The 13946-nt window shown below is 50.7% G+C and overlaps 1 protein-coding gene across 31 annotated transcripts in view; it reads right to left on the bottom strand.

Annotated features, from left to right (window-relative positions):
- Positions 1-13946, bottom strand: part of MROH1 (maestro heat like repeat family member 1) — a 115935-nt gene that overhangs the window by 54004 nt on the left and 47985 nt on the right. For 30 of the 31 annotated variants that reach the window (XR_010121794.1, XR_010121795.1, XM_055287630.2 and 27 more), the window contains 2 exons: positions 9975-10053; positions 8650-8763 (listed from right to left, as the gene is read on the bottom strand). Coding sequence is in view for 29 of the 31 variants with exons in the window: in XM_055287630.2 (XP_055143605.1) it covers positions 8650-8763; positions 9975-10053 (193 nt within the window). In the remaining 2 variants the exon portion in view is untranslated. Of the gene's footprint in view, positions 1-8649; positions 8764-9974; positions 10054-10614; positions 10713-13946 lie in introns of those variants that run through there. The other variant, XM_063643055.1, reaches the window with a different exon arrangement.

Below are 13946 nucleotides of genomic sequence, written 5' to 3'. Positions count from 1 at the left end.
TGGGGATGAACAATCTTGAAGAAGAATAAAGTTGAAGGACATCCTCTACCAGATTTAAAGACTTAGGATAAAACTAAAACAATTGAGAAAGTGTGATATTGGCCTATAATCCCAGCACTTTGGGAGGCTGAGGCGGGCAGATCACTTGAGTCCAGGAGTTTGAGACCAGCCTGACCAACATGGCGAAACTCTGTCTCCACTAAAAATACAAGAAAAAAAAAATGGCCGAGTGCATTGGCTCATGCCTGTAATCCCAGCACTTTGGGAGGCTGAGGCAGGTGGATCACCTGAGATCAGGAGTTCAAGACCAGCCTGGCCAACACGGTGAAACCCCGTCTCTACTAAAAACACAAAAATTAGCCGGGCGTGGTGGTGTATCCCTGTAATCCCAGCTACTCAGGAGCCTGAGGCAGGAGAATCACTTGAACCCAGGAGACAGAGGCTGCAGTGAGCCGAGGTCGCGCCACTGCACTCCAGCCTGGGTGACACAGTGAGACTTTGTCTCAAAAAAGAAAAAAGAAAAAAAAAAGTGTGATATTGGTGTAAGGAAAGAATAGAGTCCTGAAATATACCCACTAATATATGATGCTATAAGTTGAATTGTGGCCTCAAAATTCATATGTGCAAATCCCAATCCCTGTACCTCGGAATGTGACCTTATTTGGAAATAGATACTGCAGAATTAATGAGTTGAGAGGGGGTCACACTGGAGTAGGGTGGGCCCTTCATCCAATATGGCTGGTGCCCTTATAAAAGGGGGATACAGGGATACAGACAGGCACACAGGAAAAATGCACATGAAGATAAAACAGAGATCAGGGTAATAGAAAAAAAAAAAAAAACCCCACCACCCAGTCGGTGGTACTTTGTTACTGCAGCTGTTATATTAATACATAAGGTTACTTGATCTTCTACCAAGGCACAGAAGCAATTCAATGGAGAAAGTAAAGTCTTTTCAACAAGTGAGACTGGAACAACTGGACATCTATATAAAAATAACCTTGCAGGCCGGGCGTGGTGGCTCACGCCTGTAATCCCAACATTTTGGGAGGCCAAGGCGGGTGGATCACCTGAGGTCAGGGGTTTGAGACCAGTCTGACCAACATGGCAAAATCCTGTCTCTACCAAAAATACAAAATTAGCCGGTGTGATGGCATGTGCCTGTAATCCCAGATACTCGGGAGGCTGAGGCAGGAAAATCGCTTGAACCTGGGAGGTGGAAGCTTCAGCGAGCTGAGATCGCGCCACTGCACTCCAGCCTGGGCAACAACAGCAAAACTCTGTCTCAAAAAAATAAAAAAAAATAGGAATTAAAAAAAAAAAAACCTTGCCCCCTACATTTCACCCACACCCAAACATTAGTAAAAGATGAATCATAGACATAAATTTGCAAGCTCAAACAATAAAGCATCTAAAAGAAAATATAGAATATCTTCATGACTTCTGAGCAGGCAAAGGTTTCTTAGACATAAAGGTACTAATCATAAAAACATATATTTATGTCTCTATGCATCCAATAAAGAACACTACAAAATAATCATAATAAAATGACAAAGAACCCAGTTGTTAAATGAACAACAGATGGGCATGGTAGTGCACTCCTGTAACCCAGGCTACGCTGGAGGCCAGGGCAGAAGGATCGCTTGAGCCCAGGAGGCCAAGGATGCAGTAAGCTATGATCACAGCACTGCACTCTAGCCTGGGTACCGTAGTAAGACCCTCTATCAATCAATCAAAATGGGCAAAAGACCTGAACAGGGGTCGGGCGTGGTGGTTCACGCCTGTAATCCCAGCACTTTGGGAGGCCGAGGTGGTTAGATCACGAGGTCAAGAGATCAAGACCATCCTGGCCAACATGGTGAAACCCTGTCTCTACTAAAAATACAAAAATTAGCTGGGCATGGTGGCGAGCGCCTGTACTCCTAGTTACTTGGGAGGCTGAGGCAGGAGAATTGCTTGAACCCAGGAGGCGGAGGTTGCAGTGAGCCAAGATCGCACCACTGCACTCCAGCCTGGTGATAGAGCACGACTCCATCTCAAAAAAACAACAACCGGCCCCCACCCCCCCAAAAAAAGACTTGAACAGGAACTTCAACATACATACGCAAACATATCTGAAGGTCAACAAGCATATGAAAAGGTCCTTCATCAATTTACTCACCAGGGAACTTCCATTTTTTTTTTTATTTCTTTTCTCTCTCTCTTTTGAGACAGAATGTCGCTCTGTCGCCTAGGCTGGAGTGCAGTGGTGCAATCTTGGCTCACTGCAACCTTACTGCAACCTCTGCAGCCTGGGTTCAAGCGATTCTCCTGCCTCAGCTTCCAGAGTAGCTGGAACTACAGGCGTGTGCCACCACACCTGGCTAATTTTTTTGTATTTTTAGTAGAGAGTTTTGCCATGTTGGCCAGGCTGGTCTCAAACTCCTGACCTCAGGTGATCCACCCGCCTCGGTCTCGCAAAGTTCTGGGATTACTGGCGTGAGCCACTGTGTCTGGACAAGAGAACAATTTAAAATGAGAAAAAAGGCCAGGCACGGTGGCTCATGCCTGTAATCCCAGCACTTTGGGAGACCGAGGCGGGTGGATCACCTGAGGTCAGGAGTTTGAGAACAGCCTGGCCAACATGGTGAAACCCCATCTCTACTAAAAATACAAAAATTAGCTGGGTGTGGTGGTGTTTGCCTGTAATCCCAGCTACTCAGGAAGCTGAGGCAGGAGAATCTCTTGAACCCGGGAGGTGGAAGTTGCAGCGAGCCGAGATTGTGCCACTACATTCCAGCCTGGGCAACAAGAGCAAAACTCTGTCTCAAAAAAAAAAAAAAAAAGAACATGAACAACTCAAGTGTCTGTTAACAGGAAAACAAATGACTTTTAAATTCACAAAATGTAACAGAATACAACTTGGCAGTAAAGAAGAGTGCACTGACACCAGCACTGTGCTCAGTGAATGCCTACGCTCACGAAGGGTCCTCCTACAACTAGCCCATCTACATGGAACTCAACAGCAGGCAGAATTAATTGTGGTGACAGAAGTCATAACGGTGGGCCAGGCATACTCCTGCAGTCCCAGCCACTCGGGAGGCCGAGGCAGGAAGATCCCTTGAACCCGTGAAGTCAAGGCTGCAGTGAGCTGTGATCGCACCACTGCACTCCAGCCTGGGTGACAGAGCACAAGCCTGCGCTGTGACCTCATAAAAGAGGTCACTTCTCAACAGTAGGTGTGGCTGTTAGTTGAAAATAAATAAAAGGAAAACTTTTTGGGTTTTAGAAAAATGTTCCACATTTTGATTTAAGTGGTAGTCATATGGGTGAACAATGTGTAAAATGTCACCAAGTATACACTTAAGATTTATGCATTTTACTGCATTTCTATTGAAGATTATGTTCAATTTTAGAAAATAAAATTCTGGAAGAAAATATGACTGGAGGCCAAAAGCCTTTCAAAGATTTGATTTATAAAAGTATATAAGATAGGCAACAATGACACAACACACATGTAACAGGGAATCCCAAAGAAGGCTTCCAAAGTCATGGGGTACTGAAATGCTATGACTCAAAAACAAGGTCTCTTGAGATAAAACAGAATTGACACACATGCTGAATGGACACCCTATGGACCTGGGGGGAATCAACTCAGAATAGCCAACACTGAGACACAGTAAAATTTCTGGTTTTAAAATATAAAAATAGCCTGTAATCCTGGCATGCATGCGTGTGTGTGTGTATGTGTGTGTGTGTCGATATATATGCAAAAGATTTATATATATATAAAAATCCTTTGGGCATCTAGACAGAAAAGACCAAATCATTTATACGGAAAATCACAGTCAAATCACATAGTCATCAATGAGTTATCAGTAGCAGTAACAGATTCTAGAAGACAAGAAAGCAACATATTAAGATACCTCAGACTTTTATACCCAGCTACTTAAACTGAGATGGTCTGGTGTCTGTCTAACACGAGAAACAGCTCTCTGGACCATGGACTGAAAGAATGACATGCACGGACCAACAACGGCCTCAACTTGCAATCATGTTCCAATATTTTCATTGAAAACTTGACGACTTCTGGCTGGGTGCAATGGCTCACACCTGTAATCCCAGTACTTTGGGAGGCCAAGGTGGGAAGATTGCTTGAGCCCAGGAGTCGGAGACCAGCCTGGGCAACAAAGCAGGACCTCATAACACACCCACAAAAATGGCTAAAATTAAAGACCAACCAATGTTGGTGAGGACATAAAGCAATAATGCTCATAAGCCACTTGTGAGACATAAGGTGTGGGGTATAAATTGGGGTATAAACAGCTACTTTGGAAAAACAGAAGGGTTTATCTATGCAACTTGAACACATACATACTTTATAACCCAAAATTCTACATCTAGGTAAACACTAACTGTGTAAAGGACACATGTTAATAGTGGATTATGCATTAACAGTTAAATACTAGATATAGCCATTTACGCATCACAGGCAAAAGGAATCACTGTAGTAGATAATTCACTGGAATCCTTCACGGGAATGAAAATAAATAAGCTGTATTATATGTAGAAATTTCACCAAGAGAATACTGAGGAAAAGAAGCCAGATACAAAATTATTTACACCACAGAATTCTCTTTGTACAACATCCTAAAACAGCAACACTATCTTCTATTGTTAGAAGTCACCCCTTCTGAGGGGCTTGAGAGTGCCACCCCTGGGTGTTGTCAATGTCCCATTTCTTCACCTGGTTGGTGAATAAATACATAGGCTCACTGTGTGATTATTCATAGTGCTGAACAGTTAACATGTGTACATTCTTCTGTATGTGTATTATACTTCAAAATAAAAATAATTAAAAATGACATAGATGGCGTAGGTGCCCATCTCACTTCTGTAATCTCAGAACTTTGGGAGGCCAAGGAAGGAGGATCACTTGAAGCCAGGAGTTCGAGACCAGCCTGGGCAACGTAAGTAGACCCCATTTCTACAAAAATACAAAAAAATTGGCAGAGTGTGGTGGTGCACACCTGTAGTGCCAGCTACTTGGGAGGCTGAGGTGGGAGAATTGCTTGAGCCCAGGAGCTCAAGGCTATAGTGACCTATGATTGCACCACTGCATTCCAACCTGGGTGAAAGAACGAGACCTTGTCTCAAAACAAAACAAAAAAATGACACAGATGTATATGTGCTGATGTTAAAAGTTCTCTAAGATATACTAGAAAGTGAAAAAAGCATGTTTTGAAGTATGTCATTTGGTTAAAATATTTCCTTGAGTACATGCATTTGTATGTATGTAAATGCAGAGAAAGAACTTCAAGGAAAAAATGAAACACGGGGAAAACAAAGTGAACGCTGAAAAGCATAAGTGTGATTAATGAATTAACAAAGGGAAGTTGAGCATGGTTAATCCCATGAAATGTTGAACTTCTGAATGGAAAAACCCATCTCTAACGAGAGCATGGGCACTAAGAATTCCATTTCAGATGCCAACCTCATCAGGTAAATGGGGAGAAGAGCACCTGCCTCAAGGGTTACTTCTACCACCAGAGGCTGAATGCATGCTGCTGACGCAGATGCTTTACTTTCTTTGGGGCTGCCACACGCCCCATGCCTCTGAGGCTCCCTTCCCCAAGGACCACTGACCAGAGCAGCCCCCTCTGTGTGGAAGCTGCAGGCGCTCTCCTCTCAGGCCCTCCACAGAGAGCCCGCGCTTCCCTCTCTTATCCTCCAGAGAGCGAGGGCTCTTCTCCGGGCCACTCCAGAGAGCAGGCACTCCCCTCCCAACCCCTCCACAGAGAGCCTGTGCTTCCCTCCCTCCCCCTCCAGAGGGGGCGCTCCCCTCCCAACCCCTCCACAGAGAGCTGAGGCTCCTCTCCAGGCCCCTCCAGAGTCCTCTACAAGAGCGAGCACTCCCCTCCCCGCCCCTCCACAGAGTGGGCGCTCCCCTCCCAACCCCTCCACAGAGAACGGGCGCACCTCTCCAGGCCCCTCCACAGAAGGGGCGCTCCCCTCCCCACCCCTACAAAGGGGGCGCTCCCCTCCACAGACAGCGAGTGCTCCTCTCCCCGCCCCTCCACAGAGAGCCTGTGCTTCCCTCCCTGCCCCTCCACACAGAGCGGGCGCTCCCCTCCCAACCCCTCCACAGACAGCCCGCGCTTCCTTCCCTTCCCCTCCCCAGAGAGCGGGGCGCTTCTCTCCAGGCCCCTCCACAGAAAGCGGGCGCTCCCCTCCTTACACCTCCAAAGACAGCGGGCATTCCCCTCCCAAACCCTCCACAGAGAGTCTGCGCTCCCCTCCCTGCCCCTCCACACAGAGCGGGCGCTTCCTTCCCTTCCCCTCCACAGAGCGGGAGCTCCTCTCCAGGCCCCTCCATAGAAGGGGCGCTCCCCTCCCAATCCCTCCACAGAGAGCGGGCGCTGCCCTCCCCGCCCCTCCGCAGAGAGCCTGACTTCCCTCCCAGCCCCTCCACAGAGAGCCTGCGCTTCCTTCCCTTCCCCTCCACAGAGCGGGCGCTCCTCTCCAGGCTCCTCCACGGAAGGGGCGCTCCCCTCCCAACCCCTCCACAGAGAGCCTGGCTTCCCTCCCAACCCCTCCACAGAGAGCCTGCGCTTCCCTCCTTTCCCCTCCAGAGGGGGCACTCCCCTCTCAGCCCTTACATAGAGAGCCTGTGCTTCCCTCCCTTCCCCTCCACAGAGCGGGAGCTCCTCTCCAGGCCCCTCCATAGAAGGGGCGCTCCCCTCCCCGCCCCTCCACAGAGAGCCCGCGCTTCCCTCCCAAACCCTCCACACAGAGTGGGCGATCCCCTCCCCGCCCCTCCACACAGAGTGGGGGCTCCCCTCCCAGCCCCTCCACAGAGAGCGGGCGCTCCTCTCCAAACCCCTCCACAGAGAGCCCGCGCTTCCTTCCTTTCCCCTCCACAGAGGGGGCGCTTCCCTCCCTGCCCCTCCAGAGAGAGCAGCCCCCCCAGCCTCCAGACAGCCCACCACAGCACCACCCTGGGCTCTGAAATCTGGGCACGCCCAAAGCAGCAGGACCTCATGCTGCTTCTGCTGGGGCAAGGGCCGCTGAAGGTGTCCTGAGGTGCCTACACCTGACTCTTAGCCTGGTGACATTCGCACTGTGGCCCCTGTCTGCGCCGTCCTCCCTTGGCCCTGCTGCTTTCTCTTTTTTTTTTTTTTTTTTGAGACGGAGTCTCACTCTGTTGTCCAGGCTTGAGTGCAGTTTAGCCATCTCAGCTCACTGCAACCTCAACCTTCTGGGTTTAAGCAATTCTCCTGCCTCAGCCTCCCAAGTAGCTTGCATTACAGGCGCCCACCACCACGCCAGGCTTTTTTTTTTTTTTAGTAGAGACGGGGTTTTACCATGTTGGCCAGGCTGGTCTTGAACTCCTGACCTCAGGTGATCTGCCCGCCATGGCCTCCCAAAGTGCTGGGATTACAGGCGTGAGCCACTGCCCGGCCGGCCCTGCTGCTTTGTCAAGCTGCTCCTATATGTCCCAGAACTCTGTGACTCTCTAGGTGGCTGCTGTTTGCAACCCAGCACCTGACTGATAGTGAACCTCACAGGACAGGGGGCAGTATGCCACTTCTGAAAAGGGCAGACAGAAAATATTTTAGGCTTTGTGGGTCACATGTGGTCCCTTTGTTTGCTTTTATAACCCATTAAAGATGTAACAACCTCCCTAGCTCACAGGCTGAGCACGGGCAGGCTGCAGGGCCGGTGGGCTATGGCCACTGTGCACTGACCTGCGGAAGAGCCACGCTGGAAACCACAAGCTCACTTGTGAAAAATGGTATGTTTTCAGGCTTATCACTAATCACTTCAATTAGCCTTAAGAATGGCTGCGGTGGCTCACGCCTGTAATCCCAGCACTTTGGGTTAGGGTTGAGGTGGGTGGATCACGAGGTCAGGAGATTGAGACCATTCTGGCCAACATGGTGAAACCCTGTCTCTACTAAAAAAATTACAAAAATTAGCCGGGCCTGATGGCGCGCCCCTGTAGTTCCAGCTACTCGGGAGGCTGAGGCTGGAGAATGGTGTGAACCCAGGAGGTGGAGGTTGCAGGGAGCCGAGATCACGCCACTGCACTCCAGCCTGGCGACAGAGCAAGACCACTAAAAAAAAAAAAAAAAAAAAAAAGCCTTAAAACAAGGAAACCTGAATTTTTTTAGTCTAATTGCGAAGAAACCATCACACATATGTAAATTGAGTAAATTGAGGGACATTCTACGAAACAATTGGCCTCCTCATCTCTTAAAAACAGTAAAAAGGCTCCTCTTGGGCAAACAAGTCTAAGAGACAACCAAACTAAACCAAAGTATGTCTTTGAATAGATCCCAGAATGAGCGAGAGCAGTGGGCTCAGGGATGGCTGTCTTAGGCTCTGCGAGCCCTCAGAAGCATGGTCATCTGGGGAGTGTGGCCACGCATGGTGTCTGCAGCCAGCTGTCAAAGCAAGTGTGAGCCACCACCATCTGGTGAAGGGTAGAAAGGTACCACCCTTGCAACTTTTCAAAAAGTTTAGAATTTTGCAAAATAGAAAGTAGGGAAATCTTTCTAGAGAATTCAAAGGATGGTGCTTTCACTTAAGAGGGACAAAATCTGCCAGGACCTGCTCCATCCTGGACACGGCCAGGGGTGGCGGCCAGGCTAGCATGGAGGCACTCACCAGCCGAGTTGATGACATGTCTGACCACCTGCAAGGTGCCCACGCGGGTCCTCTCATTGCTGGTGTCCAGCCTGGGCAGCAGGAAGGCCAGTAGGCGGTCAGGCGAGCTGCAGGCTACAGGGCAACAGGTACAGATTAGGCTCCATGTCATCTTGTTCATCCCTATACACAGCATCCACCTGCTCTCCAGCACAGGGGAGGAGCCAGAAGAGAGTTGCTGTGTGAAGGTGAGAAGCTGGGGCCACCTAATCACTGGGCCTGGCTCTGATGCCCTTGTCTAAGGCAGGATTGGAGCACATGTAGCCCTTACCCCACGGCGCCAGCACCACCCAGAGCATGCGGGGACTTAGATCTTGGCCCACCCAGCACACCGGTGCTTGTTTCAGCATCTCCAGCTCACAAGGGGGCCCACAAGGGGGTCCTCAGTGGCCCCTCTTGACTCTCCTGGCTCTAGGCCAGTCTAAGGCTCAAGGGGACTCGAGCTGTCAAGCACACAGACCCCCAGCCCAAGCAGGGCTGACGCAGCCCAAGCTCCAGGAGCCCTCTGGCAACGACTGCAGCAGTCCCCTTACCAGTACTTCACGGACCCAAGCCATCCCCATTCCAGCTGGGCTCTGCCTGCGTATCAGACCTGTGGTCCGTCTGCCCACCACAACCCTGCCCCCAACCTGGCTGCAGTCAGTCTCCCCACACCCCTCCTGCGGATCTTGTGTAAGGGCAGATGCTCATGTAGGTGGGGGGCCTGAGGCCCTGCCTGCCCGACCAGCTCCAGGGAGATGTTGATGCTGTGGCCCCAGCAGGGTGACAGCCCCAAGTGCAAGCAGGGCCCCTCCTCATACCATCTGCTGGCCCTCCAGGATGGATATGAGGGCCTGTGCAGGGCATAGGGACAGCATCCAGTGGGGGTGGTGACAGGATGGCACCTCCAGGTGGGTCATGGGAGGCTGGCAGGTGACCAGGGCTAGCAGCCACGGGCCACCTGGGGGAGCAGAGAGCAGGCCATGGAGCCAGAGATTGGGTGTGGAGAAACAGGTAGGCGGGGGGCAGGCAGGGAATGCGCAGACTGGACCATGAGTGGAGGCCCCCAAGGATTTGGGCAGGTCAGCAGCACGCTCCTCGGAGGATTACAACGTTCCAGGATGCAGCCACTGCCCAGGCCCTAGTTCAGAGGCCTCTGGAGCCACAGGTAGGCCCAGGAGAGGTGGAAACAGGGGCCTCCTCATCCCCGACCAGTACCCCAGCCACCACCATCCTCCACATGCAGCAGGCGGTGACCCCATGAGTGTCCACAGATGCCCATGGGCAAAGCTGGGCCCACCACTCACCCAGCACAGTGAAGCAGCGCAGCACCTCCTTCTGGTTACTCATCACCAGGGGGCTTGAGGACTCCACAGGCACACAGATCTGCTCCAGGAACGGGACAGAGGTTACAGACCAGAGAGGCCAGAAGGAAGGATTCCCGCCCTCTGACGATTCTGGGCCTGGGCAGCTGGGCAGAGGGCTCTGGGTTTCCACCCTATGCCTACAGCAGGCAGCAGGTGCTCCAGGCTCTTTCTCACCCAAGCCCTGGGTGCAGGACAGTCTCATCCTCTGTAATCAGAGGCACTCCAGGGACCAGCCCCATCTCCTTATGGTGGGGGAGAGGAGGGAGACAGGCAGCAACAGGCAGACACACAGCTACTGTCAAGTCTCCAGGGATACATCCTGCTCCTGCCACCCTCCACCCCTCCTACCAGCAGCAGGAAAAGAGATTCCCAAGAAATATTTCTTGACTAGAGAGGAGAGTCTCCCATGCCCCAGGCATGACGCCCAGGACCCAAGCTGGAAAGCATGAATCTCTAGGACACATAAAGCACTGGAACCCAAAACTTCTGGAGTCCACTTGTTCAAAGTTATAAGAGAAAAAAAAGTCTTATTGGTAAAAAGCAAAAACTAAGGCTGTTGGCTGGGCATGGTGGTGCATGCCTGGGCATGGTGGTGCGTGCCTGTGGTCCCAGCTACTCAGGAGGCTGAAGTGAGAGGACTGCCTGAGCCCGGGAGGTTGAGGCTGCAGTGAGCTGTGATGGTGCCGCCGCACTCCAGCCTGGGTACAGAGCAAGACCCTGTCTCAAACAAATGAACAAACAACAACAAAAAACTAAGGATGCTGGCAGATGCATCTCTGGGCTCCATGGTACCTTAGCGGGTGATACAGAAGCACACCCCCACTAATCCCAGCTGTGACATCCTAGGTCCCCACTCGCAGGTGTCACAGCAAAGGGCACTGACAGGGTCTCTCTGCACAAAGAGCTCCAAAGCAATTCTTCAGCAGAGCCCTCTTATGAGCCAGAAGAGGTAACCACAGCAAAGGCCCCAGGCCCACAGTGCCACACCCCAACCTGGGTTCTTAGAGAACTGTCGGAAAGCACTGCGAGGTAGAGGAGCTGGCCCCAGGGCTCAGCTCTAGTTTCCCAGGTAGCTTCTTGTTATTTCTTCTTCATTTTTTTTTTGAAACAGTTTCACTCTTGTTGCCGAGGCTGGAGTGCAATGGTGCGATCTTGGCTCACTGCAACCTCCACCTCCCGGGTTCAAGCGATTCTCCTCAGCCTCAGGCGTGTGCCACCCATACCTGGCTAATTTTTGTATTTTTAATAGAGACGGGTTTTCTCCATGTTGGTCAGGATGGTCTCTAACTCCTGACCTCAGGTGATCCGCCCGCCTCGGCCTCCCAAAGTGCTGGGATTACAGGTGTGAGTCACCGCGCCCGGCGAGCTCCTTGTTATTTCTACTGTAAAGACCAAATATGATCATACAAGATGCTGCAGTTGGCCAGGCGCGGTGGCTCACGCCTGTAATCCCAGCACTTTGGGAGGCCGAGGCGGGTGGATCCCAAGGTCAGGAGATCAAGACCATCCTGGCTAACATGGTGAAACCCCATCTCTACTAAAAATACAAAAAATTAGCCAGGTGTGGTTGCGGGCACCCGTAGTCCCAGCTACTTGGGAGGCTGAGGCAGGAGAATGGCGTGAACCGGGGAGGCAGAGGTTGCAGTGAGCCAAGATCGCACCACTGCACTCCAGCCTGGGCGACAGAGCGAGACTCCATCTCAAAAAAAAAAAAAAAAAAGATGCTGCAGCTTCCTGCCCGCTCTTCCAGATCACTTGCCCTGCAGGAAGCTAGCCACCGTGTTGTGAGGACACTTAAGTGGCCTTATGGAGAGATCGATGTGGTGAGGAACTGGGGCCTCCAGCCAACAGCCATGTGAATGAACAGCCTTGGAAGCAGATCCTCCAACCCCAGTAGAGCCTTCAGATGGCACGGCCCAGGCCGACAGCATGAATGGGTGTAAACTAACAAGGGACCCTGAGTTGGAGCGACTCCCTGAGCTGCTCTCACCTTCTGGACCCACTGTGAGATAATAGATGTTGTTGTTGTTTACTGAGACAGAGTCTCACTCTGTTTCCCAGGCTGCAGTGCAATGGCGCGATCTCGGCTCACTGCAACCTCCGCCTCCTGGGTTCAAGTGATTCTCCTGCCTCAGCCTCCTGAGTACCTGAGATTACAAGTGCGTGCCACCACTCCTGGCCAATGTTTGTATTTTTGGTAGAGACAGGGTTTCACCATGTTGGTCAGGGTGGTCTCGAACTCCTGACCTCGTGGTCCACCTGCCTCGGCCTCCCAAAGTGCTGGGATTACAGGCATGAGCCACTGCACGTGGCTTAGATGTTGTTGTTTTAAGGTGGTAAGTTTTGTGGTAATTGGTTACACAGCAATATATAACTAATGCAAATGAGTATTCATCTGGAAAAAAGATACAGTTGGATTCTCATTCCTTCCCTAAAATAAATCCCAGACAGATTAAATAATAAAAGCGTAGGGGGCCAGGCACAGAGGCTCATATCTGTAATCCCAGCACTTTGGGCGGCCAAGGTGGGTGGATCACTTGAGGTCAGGAGTTCAAGACCAGCCTGGCCAACATAGTGATACCCTGTCTCTATTAAAAATATAAAAATTAGCCGGGCATCATAGCATGTGCCTGTAATCCCAGCTACTTGGAAGGCTGAGGCAGGAGAATGACTTGAACCTAGGAGGCGGAGGTTGCAGTGAGTCAAGATCGCACCACTGCACTCCAGCCTGGGCGACAGAGTGAAAGACTCTGTCTCAATAACAATAATAATAAAAGCGTAGGGGCTCAAGCCTGTAATCCCAGCACTGTGGGAGGCCGAGGCGGGCGGATCACGAGGTCAGGAGATCGAGACCATGGTAAAACCCCGTCTCTACTAAAAATACAAAAAATTAGCCGGGCGCGGTGGCGGGCGCCTGTAGTCCCAGCTACTCAGAGAGGCTGAGGTAGGAGAATGGCGTGAACCCGGGAGGTGGAGCTTGCAGTGAGCTGAGATCGCGCCACTGCACTCCAGCCTGGGGGACAGAGAAAGACTCCGTCTCAAAAAAAAAAAAAAAAAAAAAAAAAAAAAAAGCGTAGGGGAAATTGGGAGAACTGAGAAAACAAAAATTATTGAATTTTTTTTTTTTTTTTTTTTTTTTTTTTGGAGACGGAATCTCACTCTGTCGCCTGGGCTGGAATGAGGTGGTGCAATCTCGGCTCACTGCAACCTCCACCTGCCGGGTTCAAGCAATTCTCCCGCCTCAGCCTCCCGAGTAGTTGGGATTACAGGCACCCGCCACCACGCCCGGCTAATTTTTTGTATTTTTAGTAGAGACAGGGTTTCACCATGTTGGCCAGGCTGGTCTCAAACTCCTGACCTTGTGATTTGCCCGCCTCGGCCTCCCAAAGTGCTGGGATTACAGGTATGAGCCACTCTGCCCAGCCACTAATCACTGAATTTGAAAGGGTTTTCTATGTATAACAAAACCTGAACTATAACATAAAAGATGGATAAATGATAATGTAAAAATTATAGAACTTTGTATGGCCAAAAAAATGTCATAAACAGAGTTAAAAGATAAAGGACAAAGTAGCATGATTTGTGGTCCCAGCTACTGGGGTTGGGGGAGGGGATGAGGCAGGAGGATCACTTGAGCTGGGAGGCCGAGGCTTGCAGTGAGCTGTTGTCGCCACTGCACTCCAGCCTGTGTGACAAAGCGAGACCCTGTCTTAAGAATGAATTAATGACTCCATGACAAAGTAGGAACAAATATTTTCACATATATAATACAAGGTAATAAATAACTGCTATAGGCCAGGCGCAGTGGCTCACACCTGTAATCTCAATAATTTGGGAGGCTGAGACAAGAGGAACACCTGAAGCCAGGAGTTGGAGACCAGCCTGGGCAACAGAGTGAGGCTCTCTTTCTTT

The sequence above is a fragment of the Symphalangus syndactylus genome, chromosome 7, assembly GCF_028878055.3.
Source record: "Symphalangus syndactylus isolate Jambi chromosome 7, NHGRI_mSymSyn1-v2.1_pri, whole genome shotgun sequence".
Classification (NCBI taxonomy): Eukaryota; Metazoa; Chordata; class Mammalia; order Primates; family Hylobatidae; genus Symphalangus; species Symphalangus syndactylus.
The sequence above is the reverse complement of the archived record's forward strand: the minus strand, read 5'-3'. Positions and strand labels throughout refer to the sequence as shown.